Below are 26,077 nucleotides of genomic sequence, written 5' to 3' on the forward strand. Positions count from 1 at the left end.
TGTGCTTCGTTCTGGGACAACATGGCCAGAGGTGGAGTGATTTTGACCTCTTAATACTTAGTCCCCTTGTTCTGGAAGAACAAGGTGGAGTGTGACAACCATGTTGGTGGTGGTGGCGGTGGCGTGTTTTGTGTGAGACAAGAGTTGTGGTCCACTAAATGGTACATTACATTATTTTTAAACAAAAACATATTTATATTGGCCTTTTTAGAACAAAACGGGGAACTTTTTCTGGTAATATAAATTGACAAACATTGTATCGGTAATTCATGACAAAGCAAATGGGATAAAAAAAAATGATTGGGCTTTCGACTTTGATTACAGTACATATTTTTCCTGAAATACCGGCCCCATGGGGGACACTGGAAGGGAAGGAACTTTGCCTCTCTATGCCCCCCAACCCCCCTCTTTTTTAAAGGTTTAATCTACCCTAACAACAGTTTGTTCAGAAAGAATAACATCGGACGAGATGTGTACCTGTGGATAGATTAGGTATGTGAGCAGATTCGAAAGGTCTCTAAAAGTGACACAGATTGAGTACTGTATGGCATGAAGTAAGGAAACAGCTTTTACAGAAGGTCTATAAAGTGTGACAACAATGCTTTTTTATGAAGAGTGCATTTACTGAGCCTTGGATATGCTAATTTTCACATAAAGTTGAAATAAATGTGATTGTTTCACGTCAAATGGTTATTAAAATCCTTTGTCAGAAGAGCAAAGCCTTTGTTTTTCTGAAAGATACTTTACTGCTGATTTTTCAAAATCTAAGAGGGTAATTTAAGTACACAACAATGCTGTGTAATTGTAGGTAGGTATTTGTTATTTAGCCAGTCTCCAATGATATAAGTGGGGTGGTCAAAATATAACAGAACTGTACATTTTTTTTCTAGGTTTAATTAACATTCAAATTAATTTGCCTTATTTCATATGTACAAAAAAAAAAGCCTGGTAGTCACAGATTGGTGTGGAACCAGTTACAAACTGCAAATGCATCACGTAGAAAAAGGAAACACCTCATGAATCATGTGAACACATGTCAAACGCAGGAAATCTGCATCTGCATAAAAGGAGCAGTGGTCACGAGTAGACCTTCACCAACAATGATGAATATATAGTAGAGAAATAGAAATCAACAGCTCTGTGAGCTTCAACATGAACCAAACATTATGAGATTCACTAAACTGGTGCCATCCACAGTTCATCTGCTCTGCTGAAGATGCCAACATGTTCAACAGTTATGAAGCGTAATTTTAACTTAATTTAGAAGCAATATGTGTCATAAAACTTACAATCTCAGCATCCAATTAGTTGGATAATCAAATGAATTACCTGTAATTAGCAATTATGTTAATGGTGCTCACCAGTGTAACAATGATCAAATAAGGAGAAATGCTTGCTGGTTGACACATACCGATTCAGTGATCTGTATGCTTAGTAAGCACTGAAATTGTTTAAAGTGGTGTAATCAGGATACAAAAAAGTTTAACTATAATGGATTGCAGTTACAGAATAATAGATGTAATTATAGTTGCATTTTACAAAAATATATTTTTAGCAGGATTACAATTTTATGTTGTTCTGTTGTCTTATAGAAAAACATTTCTTTTGTCTTGTTTTTATTTTCATATTATACACACACACACACACACACACACACACACCTAACGGAAAGTAATCAAGTTTCGTTACTTTAATACTCTGATACTTGGATTAGGTTACTTACCATATTTTTTAGCGGGTAATTATAACTATCGGATTACATTTCTTAAAGTTAACCCTCCCAACCCTGGATTTTAGCTAGTTTGGCTCTTTATCAGAAAAATACAGGCACTGAATGGGAACACATACATTAACGTTTGAATCGGTGTCCATGTGCGTATGTGCGTGCGTGCGTGTGTGTGTGCGTGTGTGTGTGTGTGTGTTTGGTAATTAGGCGCAGCCAGGATGTCTAAAAAAAGAAAAGTGGACATAAGAGACTTCTTTAGAAGTCAAAGTGTAAGTTACTCAAAGAAAAGCATTGCGTTACACCCATCCTGCCAACACCTTCACTGGTCCCAATAAAGCAAGCATATCCACTTCAAGATCCTCCTCATCACTTGGGTGATAATGTTTTGCTACATGCTTTACAACCCAGTCAAACGAAAAAAAGGGAACAGTAAACTTAAAAGTAGCAATAGAGAACTAAAAGAACTACTATAAAACACAGTGAACTGAAAGGACAGTTTTTATTAAAAATACTTGTGTCCCCCCCACCTCTGAAATCAAAATTTCATCCTTGCGTCTTAGTATTGAGGGAAGTGGTTTGTTCACGCCTGCTAATCTAATCGAAGGACAGGGCGGTTTGGCTGCATGTTCAAGAGGAGCAAAGTGTAGTAAGAAGGGCAGAAGGCCCTTAATTTCTGTGTCTCAGATACACAAACAATTTTGTGCAGGCTGCCCCACATGACACTGCAAGCATTGCAGAAGTTCACCAATTTATTCAGAGCCACGATGCCTCCTTCCCCCCTCTTTGTGGTTGTAGTATATTTTCTTTTGGAGGCTGTGTGATTGTGCGCCAGTGCACATTTTAAGAAGATCTCCATAGTAGTGTGTCACTTGTATGTGTGTTTACTTGCTATCTTTGAAAAGATCACGATAAAGGCCTCCCAGCACTCACAACAACAGCAGGATCTGAGGCACGTATTCAAAGTTGGGTCAGTTACTTTCATCTGAACGACATGCTGTTTCTGGAGTGTTTTTTTCCTCTCTGGCAGGTTTGGTTTCACACATACAAACTGAACTAAACCACAGTGCGTTTTGTCTGTCTCGCTATTTGTCACCAGGATAACTTCTTCAGTTACGCTTGCATGCTCGGAAGAAAAAAGACTTTATTTTTCTTTGTTTGCAGTCCTTTTTTTAATGATGAGCACCAATTATGTGTGTGCTGGTGCATTTATTTTCCCAGCAAATCTGTCTGAGTCAGACATGTTATCTGCTTTCCAAATGTCTGGATTGAATTGGATGTTCACATAAGCTACTGGACTGAATAGTCAATATAACAGACAGACTAATCAACTCACTATTTTATTATTAGGCTAGCATATACTTAAAATACCTACACCTACAGCATATCTATTAGTGTAAATATTCCAATTCTTGACTGCTGAGCTGAATGTTTTCGCAGTTGAGATTGAAGCATGAAACATGCAGACATCACACTCCCATTGTCCTCCGAAAACCACTACACTTTTCTCAACTGTGTCTAAATTTTACATGGTCTAGAAAACAAACAAAAACAAGAGGGATATTGGAATCTAGTATGTTGGTATGAAATCATCCCTGATGAACCAACTTCAGATCGTCAACTTTTTTGTGTAATGGCCCAAGTAACCTTGGAGCCCATAAATCAGAACCCCTGTACCCACGGAGAAAGGATCACATTGCAACAAATCCTGGACTTGGAGAAAATAAGAAAACAGTCAATTTTCTCTTTGCTCTTTCTCCAAACTCTCTTCCTCATTCAGTTTTCTTCCTTTACCTTTCCCCTAACCAACCGGGTTTCACTCTTTGAAATGCTTCCCTTGCCACTTTTTTGCCTCTCCGCGCAACAGTGGCTGACATGACTGCAGCAAAAACACATTGCCTGTTTAGCAAGTCAGCAGTCACTGTGGAGGAACTTGCTTCAAGGCCCTGTGGACACCTAATGCCAGTGATAATTTAAAACTTGTTGGGGGAAAAAAAAACCCTGATTTCCACGTAACTCTATTTAAATCCACGTGTTTCCTGCAGGGAACAGATTGTTAATTAGGTTTTTCTCCTCATCTGTTATTTATGCATTCTGTCTGATCATGGAAGGGTGCCAGTATGTGGGGAGGAGCTGCATCTGCACACATATGAACACTGAGTGGACCTCATAATCTTTAGTAATATATACACAATAACAGGAGGACTGGATTATATACTCACCTGGGTTATTGGCTTTTAGTTGACCTCTTTCCGGTCCCATTTCTGAGATGGGACTAGGAAAAAGTTTGCTCTGCATAGTTATGTCAGTTTAGCTTAGAGGTTATGATGGGCAACAGGAGTTGTGATGATATGAAGAGGCAGGCTATTGGTTGGCAGTTGGATGCTTCTACAATACCCTGTGTTAGCTAGTCGGGGTAATATGCTTATTTGCATGCTTTCTAAGAGTGTTATTAGAAAACTGATGCCAATCTCTAATTATGGATCTAGAGCAGGCTAATGGTTAGCTTAGCTTAGCAAAAAGACTGTAAGCAGGTGGAAAACGGCAAGCCTTGCCATGGTTTATCTTGTTGGTTTCATCCATATGCAAGCTAAATGTAAAAGCAACAGTTTGTGGTTTCACGTCTTTATGCTAAGCTAATCTAATCGCCTGGTGGCTCTAGCTTTATATTTGCTGTGCAGACATTAAAAAAACATTGTGTTGCAGACTGGTTCCTGTTCTGTGAAATTTTAGTGGTCCACTTTAGTCTTAGGTGTGGTATCCCCCTGAGGGCTGGACTTGTAGGAAGTTTTTTGGTCTTATATGCTCTTCCAGTACTGTTCAGTTTGCGGTTTAGCTTCTGTTACTCTACCACACTGCAGCGTGGGAGTACACTAGAAAGATGTGTGATGAACAGTGCATTTATCCTGTTGGCCTTTGCTCCTCTGGTGTATCTCCTTATTGTGGCTGCCAGAGCCGTAAGCCTTTGTTTAGCACTCTCGGGGGCATTGCATATAGACATTCAGATGTATGTCTTCAGTAGCCAGGACCTGACATTGATCTGTTCACCCCTCTGTAGTTGAGCCAGCTTACTTGCTTCTTCGCGTTTCTTTATATTGGCTGCAGTCGTGGTTTCCACTGAGGATACTGGCTGTGGCTTGCCTTACTGAGCTCATTGCTAAGAATTTCTGGTGTTATCATTGCCATGGCACATACCAACTAATTGGATTCAGTTACAGTGTAATGGTAATGTGAGTACTCCATTGGCATCTACTATGTCTTACTGTTTGATGGTAAAATCAGAGATGGAAGTTCAGTTCAGATACTGGTAGTACAGTAATTAGCTTGCTCTAAGCAATCACTCTAATATCAGCATTTTGGCTATATAACAAGTGTGGCATTGGTGTTTAGCTCATCTGTCTATTGCTTCACATTGTACTTACTAGCCATTATGTGAGTCTCAGCTTTTATTGTAGGTGTAGCTTCCTGTCAATTACTCTTCCATAATATTTGTCACACACGCATGCAGATAAAAAAGGGTTACAGTGCATCAAGTTCTGAAATGGCATGCTCATTTTGTTACCTGTTTTGCAAATGACCTGTGGGACTCCGCAGTCTCCTCTCAGCTCCCTCCTCCTAACTCTGCCCGCTCGATCCTCAGCTGAAGCTTAGATGCTTAATTAACAATTTGTTAAGGACACTCTCTCCCTTGGGCGACTGTGGTCTCACAAGGCACAGCATAAGAGCGGGCTGACCTGAAAAAGACCCCAAGCAAAGCAGGGACAGAGGCAAAGAAACGGTGGAACAGAGGATGATTATGAATGGGCCCAGTGCAGGGGGAGTCACAAGGGAATTGGTGCTGTCTTGGGATGGGCAAAATAGTCGTGATTTCTGTTGCTGCTTCGCAGCTTTTAAGTTGAAAGCGTTTCCTAGGATGAGGCGAAATCTGAGCACGCTCCAAGGATGCGTAGGCGTTTTGTATCTGTGATAGCCTGGTACAGACACACACACACACGAAGGAGGAGAATCCTATCCTCTAACAGTAACTCAATCGAGCAATTCATAGAAAATAAATTGAGGGCAAATTTTAATATTGAATGGCAGAATTTGTCATTTTTCTGCTAAAAATATAAAAGATTTGATGGTTACAGATTGGTAAATACAATTTGCTTGTTTGTCTCTGTTTGATATGATTGGAAATTGATGGAATGATTGGAATATTTGTAGTTTTCTTTACAAAGAAAGTAATTTGCTTGGAAAAAACATAATATGGCAAATGGACATTTGCCATATTATGGAGATTAAATTATCACAATTTTAAGATTATTTTTGACATTTTATTGACAAAGCCATTAATATCCCAAACAGACATTAATTAATTGATTATCTGATAGTAGATTCCATATTCTGCTTCAGAACTGAGGAAATAACGCTCTCCCTTTTCTCCCCACAGCGAATTGAATTCCAAACTACAAGACACTCTGGAGCAAATAGAGGTATGTGCTTCCCTGCTTTATCTCTAATTCTATTGTTTGAGAGCGTTATCAGTGAGAGACCTTCAGCGGTGAATAATATTTTGCTCTAACCTTGTAATTTTCCAGAAGCTCTCGTCTGAAAGAAGCAATTTATACTTCATTTTGACATTTTGATAGTTTGGCTTTCTCATTCTGGGTCTGCCAAATATTGACACATTCAGAAAGTCATTATTGTGAGTACGCAAGCACAGTAAATTATATCTGTTTCATCTCGAGCTGTGTCGTGATACTTGTGTGTGATAAATGGTATGCAAAGCAATTTTCTCTGCTCCGCTGCTGCTGCGCTTCAGTAGATTAATTACTTACACTTTTGTCTGTACACAAGAAACAGGTGTGCATGTACACACACACACATACATAGCCATGCACCAAGGTACTTGTTTGTTTACCTGTCAGTATGAGTTTGTGAAAGCAAAATCCTCTAAAATCATAAATGTAAACACTTGCACAAAGGATTTTGGTATCTAACACCTTCATCTTGCAGCTAAGAGCCACTCATGTAAATATACATATACTCTACATACACACATAACTATCTCCTACTATCCTGGCCCTCGACGGAAAGGCAACCAGCCACTCAACCAACCCAGTCAAGCAATTTTTCTATAAATCGAAGCAATTTCTGCTCTTTAAGCATGATTTGGCACAGTAAGATGTAAAATGTGTTATCAGGGCAGAATGCACATGCAGAATTTCTATGTGACCATTGTATAAAAGTTAGACAATCGCAGTGAAAATTAGCACAGTCTGCAGTAAAACTCCACAACATATAATGAGACATTATATTTACAGTGGCAAAGTAGTTTGGACTTTCAGGATTCAGTTAAAATAATTACTGTAGAATAGAGCGTTTGTTGTGTCACTGCATTATGTTACAGTAAAAGCACAGCTTTAAACATAAGGCGTGAGAAAATGCGTGGTGACGCAAGGTATTTGATCCCTTAGCCTTGTCAGCGTTATATTCTTTGAGGTCGGCATTTTTTTGTTACACATTCCTGTACTTCCTAACTTCCTGCTAACCTTGTGTTACTTTCTTACCCCTTTTTTTTATGTCTTTGTCAAAGACTCAGACACACACAAACACATATACACCCACGTCCACATCCAATTACCTGCCCTTGGCCTTGTGTGGTAGCTATACATCTTCACATCTATATCTAAATCCCTGGTCTTAACGTTGATAATCCCTCTCTCTTTTCTTCCCCTCTCTTTCCCCCCTTTTCCCCCTTGTCATCTATCTATTTCTGGCTCCAGGAGCAGCTTGATGTCGCCCTGTCGAAGACTTGTAAGCACTTTGATGTTTCGCACTACACCAAGGTCCAGCTGGCCTATACGCTCCTGGGCAAGACACAGGTCAGTGGTTTGACTCGTCTACAGGGTCACGGGGAATGGCTAAACATGACTGGATGTGATGGTCCAATTGTTGTCCTCACTGCATATATTGTTTGACTCTTTGTTTTTCTCTTATTGGGGATTCTTTTTTGGAAGGGGATTAAATATCAGCATTTTTTTAAAGTTTGTGTTCATCTTGGCTGTTCCTCTCCTTAACGGCATTTCAGGGTTGTGTGCATTCACCAAGCAGAATGGCTTCTTTACTCTCACCACCTTTTGCCACCATTTAAATTACAGCGAGTTAAACCATTTTGGAATACATGAGAATGTAATTTGGGTTATTCGAGTTTCTCTTTGTAATTATTATTCCTTCTTGCCTCAGTGGCGTGGAGCTAGCCTGGTAGAACTTATGGCCTATGTACTAAGACTGAAGCCATGCCAAATCCAACCTGTGGCCCTTTGCTGTGTGTCATCCCCTGCATCCCCCATCCTTTCTATCTTGAGCGGTCCTATCCAATAAAAAAATAATTCACCCACAAAAAGAAAAATAGAGTTGGATAATATAAAATAAGCTCTCAAACCATCAAAACGGCCGAGGCGATACTGTCACAACAATATGTTTGTAGTGACAATTTTTGCAGTTCATTTGAAGGTGTAAGACCTTTTTTGTTCAGAACAATAAATAATACTGTAGTTTCTGTCAAGCATGCGCTGGGGAGAAATATGATACACTATAATCTTAAATGTTATGTGATATTTTATCAATAGCGTCTTTCTGTCTCTCTATCTTTAATCCTTTGCTGCTCATGTCCCATTCGCAAGCCGCATATTTGTTGTCAAAAAGCATTGATCCATAATGTTTGGGCCTTTCTCTTTTGTAACCCATGTCATGTCAGCTTCTCCCTTCGCCCTGCTCTCTTTCTTACCTTCACTTGCATTCCTTCTTCCATTCTCACAGCCCTGACCTTGTATTCACAGCTTAGGTGTAAAACTATTTCAACTCCTCTGAACCAGTGCTCTCTGGTACAGATCATCAATCAAGCCTCGAGTTGTAAGCGAGAATTATACATTTTGCACATTTTCCTTGTCATCCTTGAAATATTTGTTACCTTCCGTCTCTGACAAGTGGGAGATTTTGTGGCCCAGTACCAGCTGAAGTGACTCGCCATTTAGCTATGCGTGATCATTTTGAGCAATGATGAGGCTGCTGTGTCAGAACACCTTTCAGCCGGGTTTGTTTGGACTTTGTGGTTCCACAAATGCTTTTCTATTCCTTATCCAGCATTTTGAACTCTTGCACCTTCTGCACTCACACATTTCCGTTGAGCCTCCTGGTGATGGTAATTAAAATCTGTGAGGGTTTAGTGCTCAGGGCTTATGGTGGATATTGGAGCTGGGCCAGATTGTACTATGTGTGTGGATACTTGCCAGTGTAACACATTGGGTGAATTAATGTTCTGCAAACACGGCATTTTACTGTACAGCTGTTGTATTGTCAGTGTAAATTCTGTTAATTAATGGGGTAGACAACATGAAATAAAATTGAGTCACCTTCTCCGCATTACGCGTGGCAGTACTAATGTATAATGGTTGAAATGGTAAGTATCATAAATTATATAAACAGTTGAAATTGGACAGCGTAGTCGCCAAGAGTCGCATAATCCAAGCAACCAAAACAGATTCTTGTTTTCATCCTGGCGCTCGTACAACAACATAGCACGTCATTGTTATTCGAAACTTGAGCCATTGTTGATGTTAATAAATATGCTATATGCCTCTTGACAATAGGCATATCTTTGAGGTGGAGACTGTGTCATCAAGGCGTGTTAAGAGTGAATGTTTTTCTTATGACTGTGATAATGAGCATTTGTAGACTTAAGAGCTAACTAAAGAGTTGTTGTTGACTGCCTCTTGACTGCCCAAGTGCTTGCTGTTATTTTTTTGTTTTTTTTTTAGCTTTTTACTTCTGCTGTTTGTCACACCCTCTCTGCATCTGTCTCTCACATTCTTATTCAAGAGGTACGCTAAAACTGTACTGTATAAAGTAGCATGCCACTTCAAACCATTTGTTTCTTTCTCCTTACACTGGTCTCTTGGCTCTCACTCTCATTACCTGGCTCAGAGGCACACTGGTTGCTCTTTACCTAATGAGCCTGACACCCAGTTTGCTTTTCCAACATTTGTCTGAATGAAACATCTGCTTGTTTGGTATAAGTAGCGGCCGAAGAACGAGTCCTTTTGCTTTTGCAGTTGATTAATAAGATTGGCGGCTGGAAATTATGATATTTATTGTTATGTTAGTTGCCATAGCTGCCTCCTTTTTCCTATCTACAGTGCATGCTTTGTGCAGCCACAGCCACAGAGTTTCTTGGTGTTTTTAGGACTGATGAAGTGAAACTCTCTCACAAAGGAGGGAAATGTTTAAATTACTTTTGTGGCAGCAGGCAGTCAGAATGGATGGGGGCAACATTTTGTGGTCTTAAGCTTGCGGTAAGAAAATCTAATTGCACTGCAACACCCATTACCTGTAGGGCTTTGCCCAACTCTCCTGCAACTCTGGTGTCCTCGATTCCTCTAGGGTCCTATAGCAAGACTGTGGGTGGTAGCTGCAAAACAGAAAATGATGGTAAATGGAACTTGACTTTGAAAGAGAATAGGGGATAACAGACTTGAATTTCTGAGGGCACAAACAAACCACAGTGCAGTGGAGGAAGATTGTATTGCAGATGTTGTTTTTTTAATGCAGTTAGAACAAGCTTTGTTATCAAGAGATAATCAACCTGTAATCGCGAGAAAACAAAAGGTTGCTTCCTCATATTACTCAGGAGTGCCGTGCCAGCATGCGTAGTTGTTGGTTCAACATAATGGACAGTGCATGGAGGAATGCATTGCTAGTTAATATTCATTTTCATACTGAAAATGAGCAGCAGCAGCCCTCCTACTGTTAAGGCCCAGCAGCCTGGAAGCCTGACATTGCATGAGAAGGATCTGGACGATTGCAGGGATCTTTGAGCTCATTTAACAAATCTTAATCTTCTCCTGATGTATTTTGTCAGTATTGCATCCCATTGCCAGGAAATGAGTAGTGTAAATTTACTCTCAGATGTTCATTCTGGTAACAACTTTTTCCCTGACTGTGATCTTGAAGGATGAAATCAGGTGTGATCAAGGTAACCACTCACAATAATTGCAAGCACGGCCGTTCTCGACCTCCGTAGTTAAGAGCAATGTTTCTCATAAAATTCAATCGCTGCTTATAAATGATGAATGAAGAAATTAGGAAATCCTATTTTGCTATTAGTAAGTTGTGTTTGTTTAAAGCTTCCATACTCAATATTTTTAGCAAAATGATCGACTATCTGGTGAACATCGTGGAGCTTTAAGCAACTGATAATTTCCCTCAAGGAAACCATAATGGAACTAAAAGAATATTGCACAGTACATTGTCATTTTTATGTGATATTTAACAGTGTAAGACTGATGGGGGAAAATTTCTTTTAAGTCATAGTTCCCTGATAATAACTCATTTTGATGGCATGGCTCAGGGTATTCCATATGTGACGAATGGTGCCGCAAGTGAACAGAGCTAGAGGCGGTTTGCTGTGGTACCATACCATACATGTCACTAATATCTATAGCAAACTAAGCTGGTTTCAGAGACGAGAATCATGGAAACTGGAGGCAAAATTGCCTATTTTTCCTTGGTCTTGAACATTTGCAGATCCCAGGGTAGACAGCTATCCTCATATTCCTTCTTGCCATGTTGTGTCACTAGCATAATATGTCTGCAAATAATTTAAAATATCAACTATACAGAATGTGTCTCCAAGAAGTTTGATTTGCAGTTTGCCTTTTCATAGCTTCACACTGGCAGTTGTCAGGGACATCCTGAGATAATAGTTTTCATAACAGTGTGTTTGGCTCTCTCTGCAGACTGCTATGGACCAGCTGCACATGCACTTCACCCAGGCCATCCACAACACAGTGTTCCAAGTGGTTCTGGGATATGTGGAGCTGTGTGCCGGCAACGCTGATACCAAGTTCCAGAAGATGCAGTACAAGGACCTGTGCACGGTAAGGAGATGAGAGAGTCCATTGGTCAATGTATTCCACCAATATCCACCCATTCTGTCTGTATTTTAACTGTGTAGGCCAGAAAAGGTTCAGTCGGGGCACATACTTTGTTATACACATTACTCCTCTAGCTGTCCTACTGCCTTGTAGCCAAGTGAAAAACACCTCATTTCATGACATGGGATTCTAAAGCGTGGAGAAACTGATTGCGAGAAGGGGGGGGGGTGTATAGCTTAGCACCTCACTATGCGATAATTAATGTTGCTCACAATACAGAACCAATACACGTTACAGTCTGACCTACAGTGTGGAGGAGTATATAGAGGTATAGGTAAAGGTTAGACTGCCTGGTTGTAGGGTGCAGATTGTTTCTTTACAGTCCCTCCCGATATGTCAACTGTCATAGATTTTTCCTCCCAGACCCTCTAACTCCATGTTTGGCCTTGTTGTTTGACTGCACAGCTTTTATTAGGGGCATGGCCCACTGTGCTCATATCTACATTGCCCTGCCATTTACCTCTTGCCTCTGTACTACCTCTTCTCTTCTTCCCCTGCTTTCTGCTTCTTTTTCTCTCCGTTTATGCTCGTTTTCCTACCCCAATTGGTAGGTGGCCTGGAAGGAGCAATATTCCGTTGATAAATGCTTGGGGTTCAAGGTCAAGGCTTCACTCAGTATGAGCACAATTTTTATGTCACTGCAAAAAGATGTCAAAGATATGACATGAAGCAGGTGATGTGATGAAGGTGATGCTTATGAAATGTGAACTCTTTCTCAGTTGTGGTCTGAGCTCTCTCTCACTGTTGTGGGGGTGAGAGCTTACTTGCAAAGAAGTTTGACTTGTTAGCTTTACCAGTGGCTGCTGTTATAAATTATGTAAATGTTTCTTTTCTCTTTAATGCGAGATCGTCTGGGATTAATCCACCTCAGTCAAAAGTTGAGATTGAGTTATGGAGGAAAAAAATCTAATATACAATAAAGTTTGGTTCCTTGTGGAACTCGTGCTCGTTGGTAATATTCTTGTCATGAATTTCGAAAGATAAGATAAGACACAGTTGCAAAGAAACGAGAGGTTTCAGTTTCTTTGTGCTTTTAAGGGTATTTTTTCACAAATTATTCTGCCTTAATATGTCTTTTTGGAGGTTTTAGTAGAAACATTTTTGGACTACTTTCATATTTCATCAATCTTTTACTTGCATTTGTGATGTTGTATGTAATATATTTTATATTCAGTGAAACAAAACATTCTTCCCTTAAGCTGAAGAGACATACCTAATTGTCCACTTTTCCTGTGGGCCGAATTGTTATTAGGCTTACTGGAAATCGGTGTCATGGATCTCCTGAAATACCGTGTGCATGCAACTGTACAGTTCTTACAGACACATACTAATGTTTACTTGTGTTTGATAGATACCCTGACAGCACGCTGTGTTGCCTGGATGATCCCGTTCATGCAACAAACACACACATAGACTGTACAAACACTAACTTAGGATTGATGGGATGCGTCGTTACACACACGTCGGCTGTGTGATTATGATTGATTGGGCAGCACATACACACACACGCTTAAAAAAAGAGATGTGCGAACAACCACACACAGTTCGATTGTTTAACTCGCAGCGTTTTAAGCCTGTCTGCTTACTTTTACTCCTTACAGTAGATAGTTTTATTTAAGGTACTGTACCTGCCTTTAAAAGGTCAAAAAGAGAACTACTAACTGCACACACACTGGACTGAAGTGGTTTTGAAGAGGTGCTCAAAATCTGAAGATGGGCTTGAACTTGTTCTTTATGAAATTTCTCACTATTTGAAATGTCTTTCAGTGTCTCGCTCGGATGTTTCTGGGTATTTTGCAGCATAGAGGAACTCGCTGACATTTCCAAGATCTCTCTGACCAGTATAAAAAATATACCTGTCAGCAGTTCTGGTTCAAATCATTACACTTTAAGCAATACTCTTTGGTTTTTCAACATATACTGTTGATTGGCTCTTCAACAAGGTATCAAACCATCACCTGCTCCACTGAAGCAGGTGTTAACCTGTATCAATAGGTGTGTATGTGGAGAAGAGCAAACTTATTCAGCTGCTGCTCCCCTGATAAATAAAGGTTAAGAAAATGTTACTGCCACATTAGACCCTCTGAACTTGCCTCTTAGGTATGCAACTTAAAATTCAAGGGAAATGGGAACACTCAGAAAGGTCAGTACTGATTGTGAAAGGGTCTTATTAATTTTACATCAACATCTCATCATTATTGGCCAGCCTCACTCCTTATCAATCCCCTGGTCTGTCTGACTTTTCTCTCGATGGAAATAGGACAGTTCACTCCCGGAATCATAGGAGGTTCTCATAGGAGAGGAGGTGACTGTAAAGGATGGTATACTGCATCCCAGCTACCTTGGTAATTTACTTAACTTCTCGTTCATGCCGTTTATATCATAGTAGTAACAGTAATGGGAACACACTAGTCGCTGCTGGAAGCTGCTAGTGGGGCTTTAGCCTTTTAGTATTGTTTTTTTTTTACGTGTGTTATACAAAGCTATGAGCTCTACTGATGATAGAGAAATCACACCAACACTTATCCAACAACTTCTCATCCGTAACCCATAGTGATCTATCCCACTCTATTATGCAGTGTCCCCTTGTTTTGATTTAGTCTGACCTTTAGTGCAGTTGTATGTCCAAAGGATAGGCCGTTTTACAAGGTTGTGGAGTGGCTGTAGCCTCTGTTGTCTTTTCATGTTAGGCAGTACCGCGATCCTAGTCTGGCTTTTTGTGTTTAATTAACTGTGGCTGCAGATAGCTTCATTACAGAATGAAACTAATTTACTGCCAAACATTGTGCACCGTATCATCGCAACTCTTACGGATGGAAATTGGTCCCATGTAAAAATGTATCATTCTCAGGATGGCCCATTCGTTTAGTTTTTGTTTATTTCTTGGATAAATTTAGCATGTTTCTGTGGAATCTGTGGTTTGAATAGCAACAATAAAATCTCCCCCAGAATCCCATGGAGACTCAGTCAATGCCTTTGACATTTGCAAATAACCTTGTTCAACTTTTTGTAACGATGCACATTAAAGTTATAAATAAATAAAGTTAATTAAAGTACTACATGAAAAGGGAGCAGATGATTGAAAACCTGTGTTCCTGTGTGAAATCTCATACTTTATTCTCTAATCTGTCTTTGATAACTGCATATAAAGTGATGATGATGAAAAGGAGTATCGCCTAAAACTATTTATTGAATTATCAAAAGCATAGTGTCAACCGGTGTTATTTTTCTGAAAAGGTTTAAAGACATTGGCTTAAAGGATAGCATTGGTAAGTGGTTTGAATTCTAGCCACATAAATTGAATGTCACTTTAAATTGCAGAGGCCTTTATTAGCTTACAAACAGATTTATGCCATCCAGAACGCTATAAAATATCTGAAACCAGTCCTTAACCTTACAAATAAAAGTAATTTCCTGTCCAGTACATAAATCGGGACACGCACAGTGATAAGATATAATTTTAAGAGATTTTCTTGATTATGTAGGAATCCACTGTACCTGTCATATATGTTGGCTCAAAGTTAAACTTGACTCTCTTCACAAACGTGTGCACACAGTTGTGTTTAAATATGTGTGAGAGAGAGAAAAAGCGTATTTGCTGCCGCAGCAGGTATGCAGATTGCTGTTAATCGTTTGTTATTTATTTTTTGGGGGGGGGGGGGGGGGGGTCTGATTGCCTATTCATAAAGAAAGAATCAGTTAACTCAAGGGTACCTGCTCTCTCTTCCACGCGTCTCTTTTCTAAAATGTGTGGCATTCCTTTTCACACATGCTCCTACAAATACCCACACACATCATTGCTGGAAAAAAATGGACTCAGCGATTTGTCTTTTCAAAACCTCCCTGACACAGCTTGGTATTGTGCATAATGACAGGTTTTCAGAACTAAAATAGATCCAGGCCTACCTCCTCCGAGCTCTCGTCTGTACTTGTTGAGAAAGTTGTGTCCAGCAAGGTGGGCGGCTGGTTCCAACAAAATATTTTTATTAGCTTAGGTAGCTAAGATAGCTAAGGTGACCTCTCCTTATCAAACCCACTCAAAATCTTAACCCCCACACACTCAGACCTCTTGCCCCCACACTGTCTCCCCTCACTCCAGTTGCCTGGCAACATACTGTTGGCTGGCTGGTGGAGAACATGGAATGTCAAATGGAAGTCTTGTCTTGTCAGAAATGGTTCATTAGCGACCGATCTGACCGGTGGTGCTGGAGCCTGTCTGTAACTGCAGCTATGATTGTTGTTATTTATTTATTTCAAGTTGGTCTCTGAAGTACTGGTGCTCAATTATTCATTGAGTAATTCATTGACTGTATGTGAAAATTATAATTCTAGTATAATAGTATAGTTTTTATATCATGGCTTTGGCTTAGTGCTAGTATTTTATGTCATTTTTAATAGTGGACACACACAATTAGTATATTTTCTAATATTCTTTACAAGTACTGTTGATATGTTTAATTTGAGTTGTTTGGGTGTGACTATCTAGCCGTCCAGTGTTATGATTGATATTGTTTGTTCAGGCATGAGGAGAGCCCTATATATTGCTAAATGTGTTCCAGTTGTTAATGGCTAGTTGGTACTTTCTTGGTGTTAATGGCTCAGGCGGTACTTATACTACCAATATCAGGTAATGCATTGTCATTGTAGTCAACGTGGCTCTTTGTACACACCTGACTGAAATATCCTGCACTGGTGCCATTGATTGCTTTTCTAAAAAAAAACAAAAAAAACTGCACAACTAACTGAGCTAACTAGCTACTGGCAGCTACAGTTAGCAGCAGTTAGCGGTTACTCTGGTGATATGCTGCCCCCTGTATGATTGGAATACAAAGTCGACAGGTGGCCAATTCTTACACAGTGCACCTTTTTTTTAAGAAAAAAATAATTGGTTCAACTAATTGGTCAAGTGTACTCTTCAGCACTGTGAACAGTTTGCTGTGGTCGGTGCGGTGTAGAGGTTTGTTGATTTGGAGAGGAGTTGCCGCTGTGAATGCTTAGAAAATCATCCTCAGGAACAGCGATTAGTGTCCGTTGCAGCAAAGGTATAATAAACCTCTTAAGTTTGAGTGCGGTTAAAACACATTTGAATGAGAATTTAGTCCATTGGTAAGAGCATAATTGACTGTCATCATTAAATGTTTTGCAGGCCATGTTGTTGGATGATTAAAAGTCTGTGTATTTAACAGTGAAATTTAGATGAAAGCATCACCATACCTCTGATATTCTGTGCTTTAATGCAGTATTTCACTGACTTCTTTATTTTGAGAATGTTCACTATTTGTCTTTTCCCACTTTTTATTTCAAGACCTATTCATTTTTGATTACCCGTTAATTGTATCGGTATTTGAAAGCAGTGGACTCAATTTAGCTCCTTTGGGCAGGGTAACATCTTTTGAGATAGAAGTCATCACATGAAACTTTCTTGCTGATGCCTTACAGTCATGAATCTACTTCAGATGTGTCAGTGAAATGATCTGTTGAGAGATTGTCTTGGCAAGTGGTGGTTTGTCGCTCAGGGACGTGGACATGCCAGAGGGAAAAGCCAGAGAAGGACTACTCATGTTTGTTTTTGCATAGTTGGGGTATTGCAATGCACTTTTTTTTTACTCTCAGTAGTCTTCAACGTGTGAGGCTTGTGGTGTATAATTTACTGTGCTTTTGTGCAAGATAGCAGGGGTCTAAAAACACTCAATTCATTATTGTGGTTTAAGCAAAGTAAAGTGCGGCTGCTGTGGACGGCATTGTTTCATCTGGCGGTGATTCATTTGTTTCTGAATATGTTGACAGGACTCTATTGACGAGTTGTGCTGTAGAGCCTTGAACTGTGTTAGTGGCTGCTATTGTGCCAGCTGCACCTTTCTTAGGTGGGCCAAATTTTAATTTAACACACCCAGTTTTCCAGCCTGTCTGGCCTCATATGAGCTCAGTGTGTGTATCTGTTCGATGTGTGCAGGAAAAACAACAGTGTGCATTATACTGAGTACTTCTGTTAATACATTTTTAGCTGAATTGTTTTGGATTCAGCACCACTCTGATATTACACAAAGCTCAATGCAGAAGTTTGCGGTTAGTCTATGGGTTAAGTCATATTGTCTGATATGTAGGTAGGTAGATAAATATTTATTTATCTTAAAAAAGAGAATTAGAATTCTCTTATAAACGTCAATATGTAAGCCATGTTACTGGCAAAATTACCATCGATCCCGTCTCCTCATACGACACAGTGTCTCATAATGTGCAGAAATAAGAAAGTTGCCATGAAAGCAATAAGTCACTTCATGCCTTGGGCATATGAACATATATCACACCAGAAAGGAATACATTTCTGGTGCACAGACAGCGATTGATGATTCACCTGCATATTATGTATCTATAGTACTAGGATTATTATACAAGTGCTCTAATCTTTATTATATCAAAAATGTCATATATGAGAAAATGTATGTATATTAACTGGACATGAGTGCCGTTTCCATGACAACCATATAGTACAATATTGCCCTGAGACTGAATAGCTCTGTGAAGTCCATTTGATTTACATGACTGTTAAAAAGAAGTAAAAAGAAAACCCTTTTCTCACAGATAACATTAAAAACTGGGTCTTATTTGAGTTTAATGCTATTTTAACAATTGAGAATCATTTATGCATGTCACTTTGGAATGTTGTCATGGTATAATATAAAGTAATGTGCACATCAGAGATATTTTTGAATTTATATTCTGTGTATTAGTAAGACATTATCTCAATAACATCCTTATTTTAATCAGCCCCTCCATTAATTAGCTCTTACATAAGGTGAAAGTGTTTCTTTTGACACAGAAAATCAATGTTTTCCAACACGGTGTCCTTGAATGATGATTATAAACAGGCTTTAATTAGATACAACATAGAGGACAGCTGATTATCTTTTTTTTTATCTTAGTCTCTTGCTAAATCTTGTAATTTATTTTAAAGTAGTTCAGCTCAGTGTGTTTCATTAACTCTGAAAAATATTTTGCGCTACAGTAGCTCGTCTGTGTGATCAGACCATGCAGGCCAGCCCACGTGCATCAATGAGCCTTGGCCACCCATGACCCTGTCTCCAGCTCACTGCTTTTCCTTCCTTAGACCACTTTTTATAGATGGTAACCACTGCAGACCGGGAACACCCAAAAGCTGCTCAATCCTCATTTGGCTGCCCATTTTTCTGCTTCTAACACATCAACTTCTGAGGACAAAATACTTGCTGCCTGATATATCTCACCTACTGACAGGTGCCATGATAACCAGATAATCAGTGTTATTAACTTCACCTGTCAGTGCTCACAATGTTATGGCTGATCGGTGTATAGATGTATGTCACAAATAGAGTAATACAAAATATGACAAGGAATTCATAAACTGTAGAAAAGAGCGTCAGTGACCTTGTTTTTCGCAACTTCTCCCTTGGCAGCATATCACCCTGGACAGCTACATTCCCTGCCTGACCGATCTATGCAAGGCATTGTGGGAGGTGATGCTGAGCTACCATCGCACCATGCAGTGGCATGAGGCGCATGACAAACAGGAGACCACACCCACTCCAGGTAAGCAACTATACCTATTCAACCATATGACCGTGGTCCTCTTTCAGAATGTAACATTACTCTGTTTGTTCTGATCTGAAAGTGCAGCAGTAAGATGCACAGTTCTCTGCAGAAGCATCTTATCTAGGTGCAATTATGGATTCAGAAATTAAACATGCAGCAAGCGCTCACCTTCTGTCTTGCACAAGCTAATATTTGATCCTTCTTTTTTTTTATTTTGACTCTCTTTTTCAACTGCTGTCTCTCTTTCATTTAGATGTACTCATAATACAAATCTGCTCCATATACTCAAGCTGAAAAAATAGCTCAGATTCAGTTTGCAAAGATGTGGTGAATATGGGGTCAGCTTTCTCCACACTCTCAGAAGTGCCACACTTTCCTGGCTGTTTGATTCCAACATGCAGTAGATTTATCAGCTTTATAGCTTACAGAAGGGAATGATTGACTCTTGGTGTATGAAAAGACATGAGAGTATTGAATTTGTGCTGGTGCATCATTGCAGCACACAGTACTGAACTGGCATATATTTCTCTGCATTTACTATGTTCCGCTTTAGTGTAGAGGTCATTGTATTAGTCATTTGTTGAGTAATCACTTTTGACTACACTGTCATTGGTGAAACACCTCTCAGCAACAATACAAATAACGTAACTCTGTGGTGCAATAATTGTGTTTTTTATGTATTAATTTTTGTAGCATTATCAAATGTAAATCAGTTTGACAGTCTGTCCTAATTGCATGAATATAAATTACATGTAAACTCTGCTGAGTCTACATTGCAAAATTAATATGACCCAGTCATATGGTTTCAAGGATAAATATATGCGCAGGTGATGAACCATGAATGATGCATTTGCTTCTGAGGGAAATGTGTCATGAATGAATTTGAATGTGGTTTGTTTCCATGCTAATACAAACAGGACTTTCAGATGCAGCTCTTATTACAATATGATGTTACTTTTACAGATAACTTGCCACAAATATGTCATCTTTTGTTAAAATGATGCATTTTTTCCCACACCTTGGGTTGTTTTTTATGTTGTCTTGAGTGACATTCTTGACCTTCCGATATCATTTAGATCCCAAAATCATACCTGTTTTTTTGTTTTAGAAAAGAAATACCAAGTTGCGCATTCTTTTTGTTTTGCACATTTGGTACATTTCGTGACAATAGCAGCATAAAGCGCACTGACTCCCCACTGGAAACTCAGTATAGCTGCACTCAAGTTACGGCCCATTAAGAACAGCAAGACGACTGAACACCACATCTGTCCAAACCCAAACTTACGCCTGGATCAACATGAAAAGTCCTGCTTGTGTCGCTGCTTGTCTCCATCCTGCCTTCAGTCAGCCAGATGTGAAAACATCAGCCTCGGGAAGCTCAGTTGTCAAGGCAATACATACTTTGCGGTTTAGCAGTAAGCTCCACTAGAAGTTGAATTTCTTACCAGTGCAAGAAAAGAAACCATACTGGATTTGGTTTATAGCACTTTTCACCTCATCACTGTTTATATCATTTGTCTCACCAGAGACTGTTAGATATTAGCTGCAAGTACAGAACTGTCAAATTAGCTGGTACCTTCCTGCTGCGTATTGAAAGATAGCTCATTTCCATTTCCCACACCATACAGAATTCATTAGGGGAATGAATGAGGACGCAAGGATGTCCTGAAAGGTTGGTGACATGCTAAGTCCTCAGGATTCTCCATTAGATGCCATCCTCCTCGAAGGGGGAAAGGACATACACCACATTCCCTTTCATGAGGCCCATCTATCATCTCACTATTTGATTGGCTGTCACCTCTGTCCTCTCAGTAAAGGTGTCCCCTGCCCTGGCTTTGTCCTGGCTCTCACCTTTCTCACTTTATCCTGTATGTGTGCGTGCGTGGGAGGGGTCCATCAGACAAGTGATTTACTGTACAGGCTTTGTCTCATTTGTTGAAGAGTACTTTGCAGTGACCCCCATCTCGTCTCAGGGACCTTCAGAGTCCTAACGGTCAGACCCACTGAAGATCAATCCACATGCAATCTCACCTCTCCCCTCATTAAGGAAGCAAAAAGAGAACCTCCCATTGAATTTAGGGTTGTGGCCACTGGATATATTGAGCTGGTCATTGTGATGTTTCGGTAATTAATCTTGCCACTTGATAAAACGAAAGGTTGTTTCAGGAAGTAATATGGGCCAGGGTCATTCCTGCTGTAGCACACACCCTGTCGTGTTTGATCACCACTGACGGCTGTCAGGCATGTGCGTGAAAGTAAATAACCATGACCAGTTTGTTCATCTCTAACATGTTCATACGGAGCATGTGCATGAACCATACAGGCTAACGTTGAAATGTATGAAGGCAGTCTGCTCTGCTATGATAAAAAAAGTGATCCGTTTTCAGCAGCCAGCATGAGAATTGGCCTTCACACCTCATTAATGTTTAGTAGTACCATGGCATATAAACTAACCTTGGGAGCATGTTACGTATGTGAAATAACCTACTATAGTTTACTGACCTCTCCCAGTGTATATTCCGATTTGTTGAGTCAACATTTTTTTCTCAATATTTTCATAGACGATGCCTATACAATAATTTGCATCACATTAAGGTGTGCATGTGACTAAAAAAAAATGAATTTGCTGTGCTCAAACAGCATCAAATCATCACCGAATAAATAAATAAATAAATGATGAATGCATAGGGTATAAAGTGTGATGCAAAGTCATTGAAATTAAGTGGGATTTATTAACCCTGTGTTGCAGTGCTACATGCCAATACTGCACAACTGTTCAGAGCTAGTTTGGAGTTTTATGCATGACAAAGTCAGCTCTACTGCTTTATTTTTTTATTCTAAATTTATCTCAACTCACTAATCTGTGAGGAATATACTCTTTCCAATTCCATGTAGTTATGAATTTGTATGATGAAAGACTGCTAGGTAGCAAACTTGTTTTTCCAGTTTCTCATAGTTCTTGTCAAATATTTGTTTCTATTTACATCATATTGTTATAATATTCTGAAACTATGAGCCGTATTTTGACTTTTATCTTTATTAACTTTAACAGATCATGCACATGGTGCTCTTTTATTAGTCATAGTTTGAAACCAGTGGGGAGCTAAGGCCCCTGTGGGTGTTTGTCCTGTGAGTCACCAAGAACTCCGTTACCCACAATGCCACCAAAGGTCAAACACTGGTTACCACCTACAGATTGGCAATGGGTGGATTTTTTCTATAATGTATCTTTTCCTCCGTCTCTTTTTAATGACCATTATCAAGGCTCTCTCAGTAGTAGTCCTGAGGAGGCTGTCTAAACCCTTACCAGGTCAACAGTGGGTGTTAGCAGTGACACAAACTGCACTGACAACAACCACAGAGTTGGAATTAATGGTGATATAGTAGTTTCAAAAATTGGTGGAAAAGGGGACGGATGCTGCAGTATGCAATTAGATTTAGCTCTTTTTTTTTTTTTTTTTGGCACAGACTTACTCCTTCTGGCACAGCCAATGCTTAAAGTTAAACATTCACAGTCACAGCTCTCTCACCTTTGTCGAGGCTCTCAGTTTTCACAGCCTCCATTTCACTTTGTCTTCTCCAAAATCTTTTCCTCTCTCTTCCTCACACCCCCTCACTCCCATTACAATCCTTGTGCTCATTAAATGAATCCCAGATATGTCAAGTTGCCATGTCACGATGCCTCCCTAGCTCTCTTTTCTTTTGTCTTTTGGTGAATGATGCAATTCCTTCACCAGTTCTATCCCTATTAATGACTTAGATTACAACCAATGTTATGGGGATGTCAAGGACAGTGTTTGAAAACCCACCTAAAACACCCATTGAAATCCCAGAGACATGTTTGATTAAATCCTGCCACAATGTCATTGTTAGAACTCATTACTAGAAACATGACAGTGCTGGTGACAGGATGAGAATAGCTTGAGTTTAAAACGCATGAATCCCAGTGAACGTATGAATATGAAAAGAATAAGAACACTTTATACTTCATATAAATCCAAATAGGAAGGAAAAGCATGAGATGTATCGCTCACTGTCACATCCATTTCTGATGATTGCAATCAGTTGGTGGATGAGAAGATAAATACCCATGATATGTCTAGGTGCAGAGATTTCTTCCTGACCAGAATTTAGATTTGATCTGCTGTTATGAAAGTGCTTTCTCCTTGTACACCAAATGATCTTGCTGGTCTGGTGCTCAAAACGGCTGATATCCATTCTTGGTAACAGGAGAAGCTTTCCCTCTCTCTACAGATAGGACACACTTGACCATTTCAAGTTAATATATTAATCTTTTTTTGCTAGAGCACTGGTGTGAGTCATGGTACTGGTGATATGCACACACAAGATTATTAACAAAGTTGTCCTTAAGCTGTTGCGCTGTTGGACACTATAGCCATTAGAATTGTTTATATATTTTTGAGACCAAAAAGTGCAAATTTAATGAGATAATTTCAGTGTTGATAAGAGATGAAGATTGTTGTTGAAGGAAAATAACTAGAAAACGTTGTTTTGTTTTAATAAGATACGTTTTTTGACATTAATGCAAGGTTAAACATCATGTTACAATGGAAAAGTATTGCAGTTGACAATCTAAGGCATGGGGTTACCCATTAATGATGTGTAAAAGGAAGCCCTTTTTCTGAGCTATCACAACACATAAAACTGTACATGAATTTCTCTCATGGAATTTTCTCTTCTGTGTATTGAGCTTTTTGTCAGAATCCATGGTAAGGCTGCGTAGATCCTCTGTGCTGCTAATTGTATGCCTCAAAATGTGATAATCACAGGTCCTGTGGGTAAAGTGCTGGTCTAAATGCAGACTGATGAAAAAAAACAATAGAGTAGGAAAAGCCTGTGATGTGATCTATGCTGCATGGGGCATATTTCTTCTTCTTCTGCTTTGTTTTGCAGAGGTGTGACTCGCTGCTAGGGATGTTAATGATTAAGTGATGATTAATGATCCACGTTTAGCAGTTCTCCACCTATTTAGGAAAATCGATGCCGCTAAATCAGAGATATCTTTTTTTATTTCACACATTCTTTGTCCTTGTCAAAACCTGGCGTGTATGTTACCCATAATGCAACTGGACCACCAGCAGTAGTTAATGCTATTTTCTCTCTGTAGATCAAACATACCGATATGCTAGCACTGCGCGTTGGTGGTGAAAGCAAACAGATCTGTCTGTCATTTGGTGTATTATATACTGCACTATTAAATTCTGAAATTTAAACTCAGAAATGTTTAAACATGTTTTTATTTTTAGTGTAATGGCTACATAATTCTAAGAACCACTTTAGGCCTACAGCAATGATAAATGAACAGTTATTCATTTCCATATAATCTTTTGTCAACACCACAGGGAGCCACTGGAGAGGGGCTGAAGAGCCGCAGGTTGCCTACGCCTGTTCTAGGATTACCCTTTCCTATATTTGTGTCACACCAGAACACCCCACTGCTTTCTACAGCTTCGTGTTCAAACACCTCATGTTGGTGAATGAAACAGTTCTCTTTTTGTCTGTTAAGTCATACCTTCACTGTTAAGTCATACCTTCACAGACTCGGAGGTTTCTGAGGAGCTTTGATTTATCCAGGTTCATTGATCCCCGCTGTACGTGGAAATCTCAAGTCTTGTTTTTTTTTTTTTAAAATTTGCACAGTATTTCTTTTGTGTGTTTTTTTGCTGTAGGTTTTCTTTGTGTCATATAACCTGTTGAGGTCCCTTTTTTTTCCTTTCTATAACCCCTCACTCACAACATCTTGGTTGCGGGAGCTTTCATAAACAGTTCCTGTTGTCTCTCTTGCTCTCTGTCTTTATATTTATGTAATTAGATACACGCACGGCATGTGGGTGTAATAAAATTGTGTTGTGGTGTGTCATTATGAGAACCCCCTCACTGCCCCTGATTCTCAAGTCAAAAAGAAATATGTTTGATATGCAGTTTTGGTATTGAGTTCCATTCTTTTTTTCCTAAAAAGTATGACACATGTGTTTACAAAGAGGCAAAATGGAAAGATATTTATGCTCCTGCTAAGCAGACCGGCACCTCACCCAGCAGGTTCAGTGTATGGTGGCTCTGTTTTGACTACAGCTTGGAGATGTTTGAGTTCAATTATGTGTTTGTGTATTTAAGGCTTTAGGTCTTTCAACTGTCTCGCTGCTTCAGAATAAGAAAAACACTACCCATGATTCATGCCTGTCTCCCTTGTTTTCACTGACTAATAATGTGTCTAACCATCATCTGGTTTAATCGTTAATGAAGGGGCAGTGTGTGTGATCTCAAACACAAATGAGAACCACACATATTCGGTCAGTGACACATTTATGTTTTCTTCATGGCTCTGAAGACTAAAGGCTGGAAAATCCTGCCTCTGGAATGTCTTTCTCATCAATAATCGGTTTCCCTGCCCTTGATTTGGGCACATGAAGAATTGTTTTGTTTGCCTGTAAATATACATTCTTGTCCAATACTTGACAAGAATGCCTTTTAACCAGAAGTGAAAAGGAACTCTAATTACAGATGCTGCAGCAGAATTTTAGCTGTTTTTTTGTTTGTTTTTACTTTGGCTAGACTTTTTTTTTTCTCTCCCTCTTAGAAACTTGTGATGATGTATTTTGACTTGTCATTTGGGGTGTTATAGACTGCACTGTACTAATAGTTCAGTAATGATTAAGGTAGATGCTGCAGTGGGTAGGAAGGTCTTCCTTTCTAGAGAAAGAGCCAGGATTCAGGCTCCGATGGCTACAAGCATCTTCTCTTTTAAAGGTCCAGTGTGTAACATTTAGGAGGATCTATTGAAAGAAAT

General features: G+C 39.4%; 1 protein-coding gene across 2 annotated transcripts in view; it reads left to right on the top strand.

The window, feature by feature from the left end:
- Positions 1-26,077, top strand: part of vps50 (VPS50 EARP/GARPII complex subunit) — a 99,885-nt gene that overhangs the window by 28,264 nt on the left and 45,544 nt on the right. For both annotated transcript variants that reach the window (XM_035681124.1, XM_035681125.1), the window contains exons 10-13: positions 6,156-6,198; positions 7,492-7,590; positions 11,503-11,643; positions 19,134-19,266. In XM_035681124.1, coding sequence (XP_035537017.1) covers positions 6,156-6,198; positions 7,492-7,590; positions 11,503-11,643; positions 19,134-19,266 — 416 coding nt within the window. The remainder of the gene's footprint in view (positions 1-6,155; positions 6,199-7,491; positions 7,591-11,502; positions 11,644-19,133; positions 19,267-26,077) is intronic.

Source organism: Morone saxatilis, unplaced genomic scaffold, assembly GCF_004916995.1.
Source record: "Morone saxatilis isolate NCDOM2014 unplaced genomic scaffold, NCSU_SB_2.0 Contig9, whole genome shotgun sequence".
In the NCBI taxonomy this organism is placed as follows: Eukaryota; Metazoa; Chordata; class Actinopteri; family Moronidae; genus Morone; species Morone saxatilis.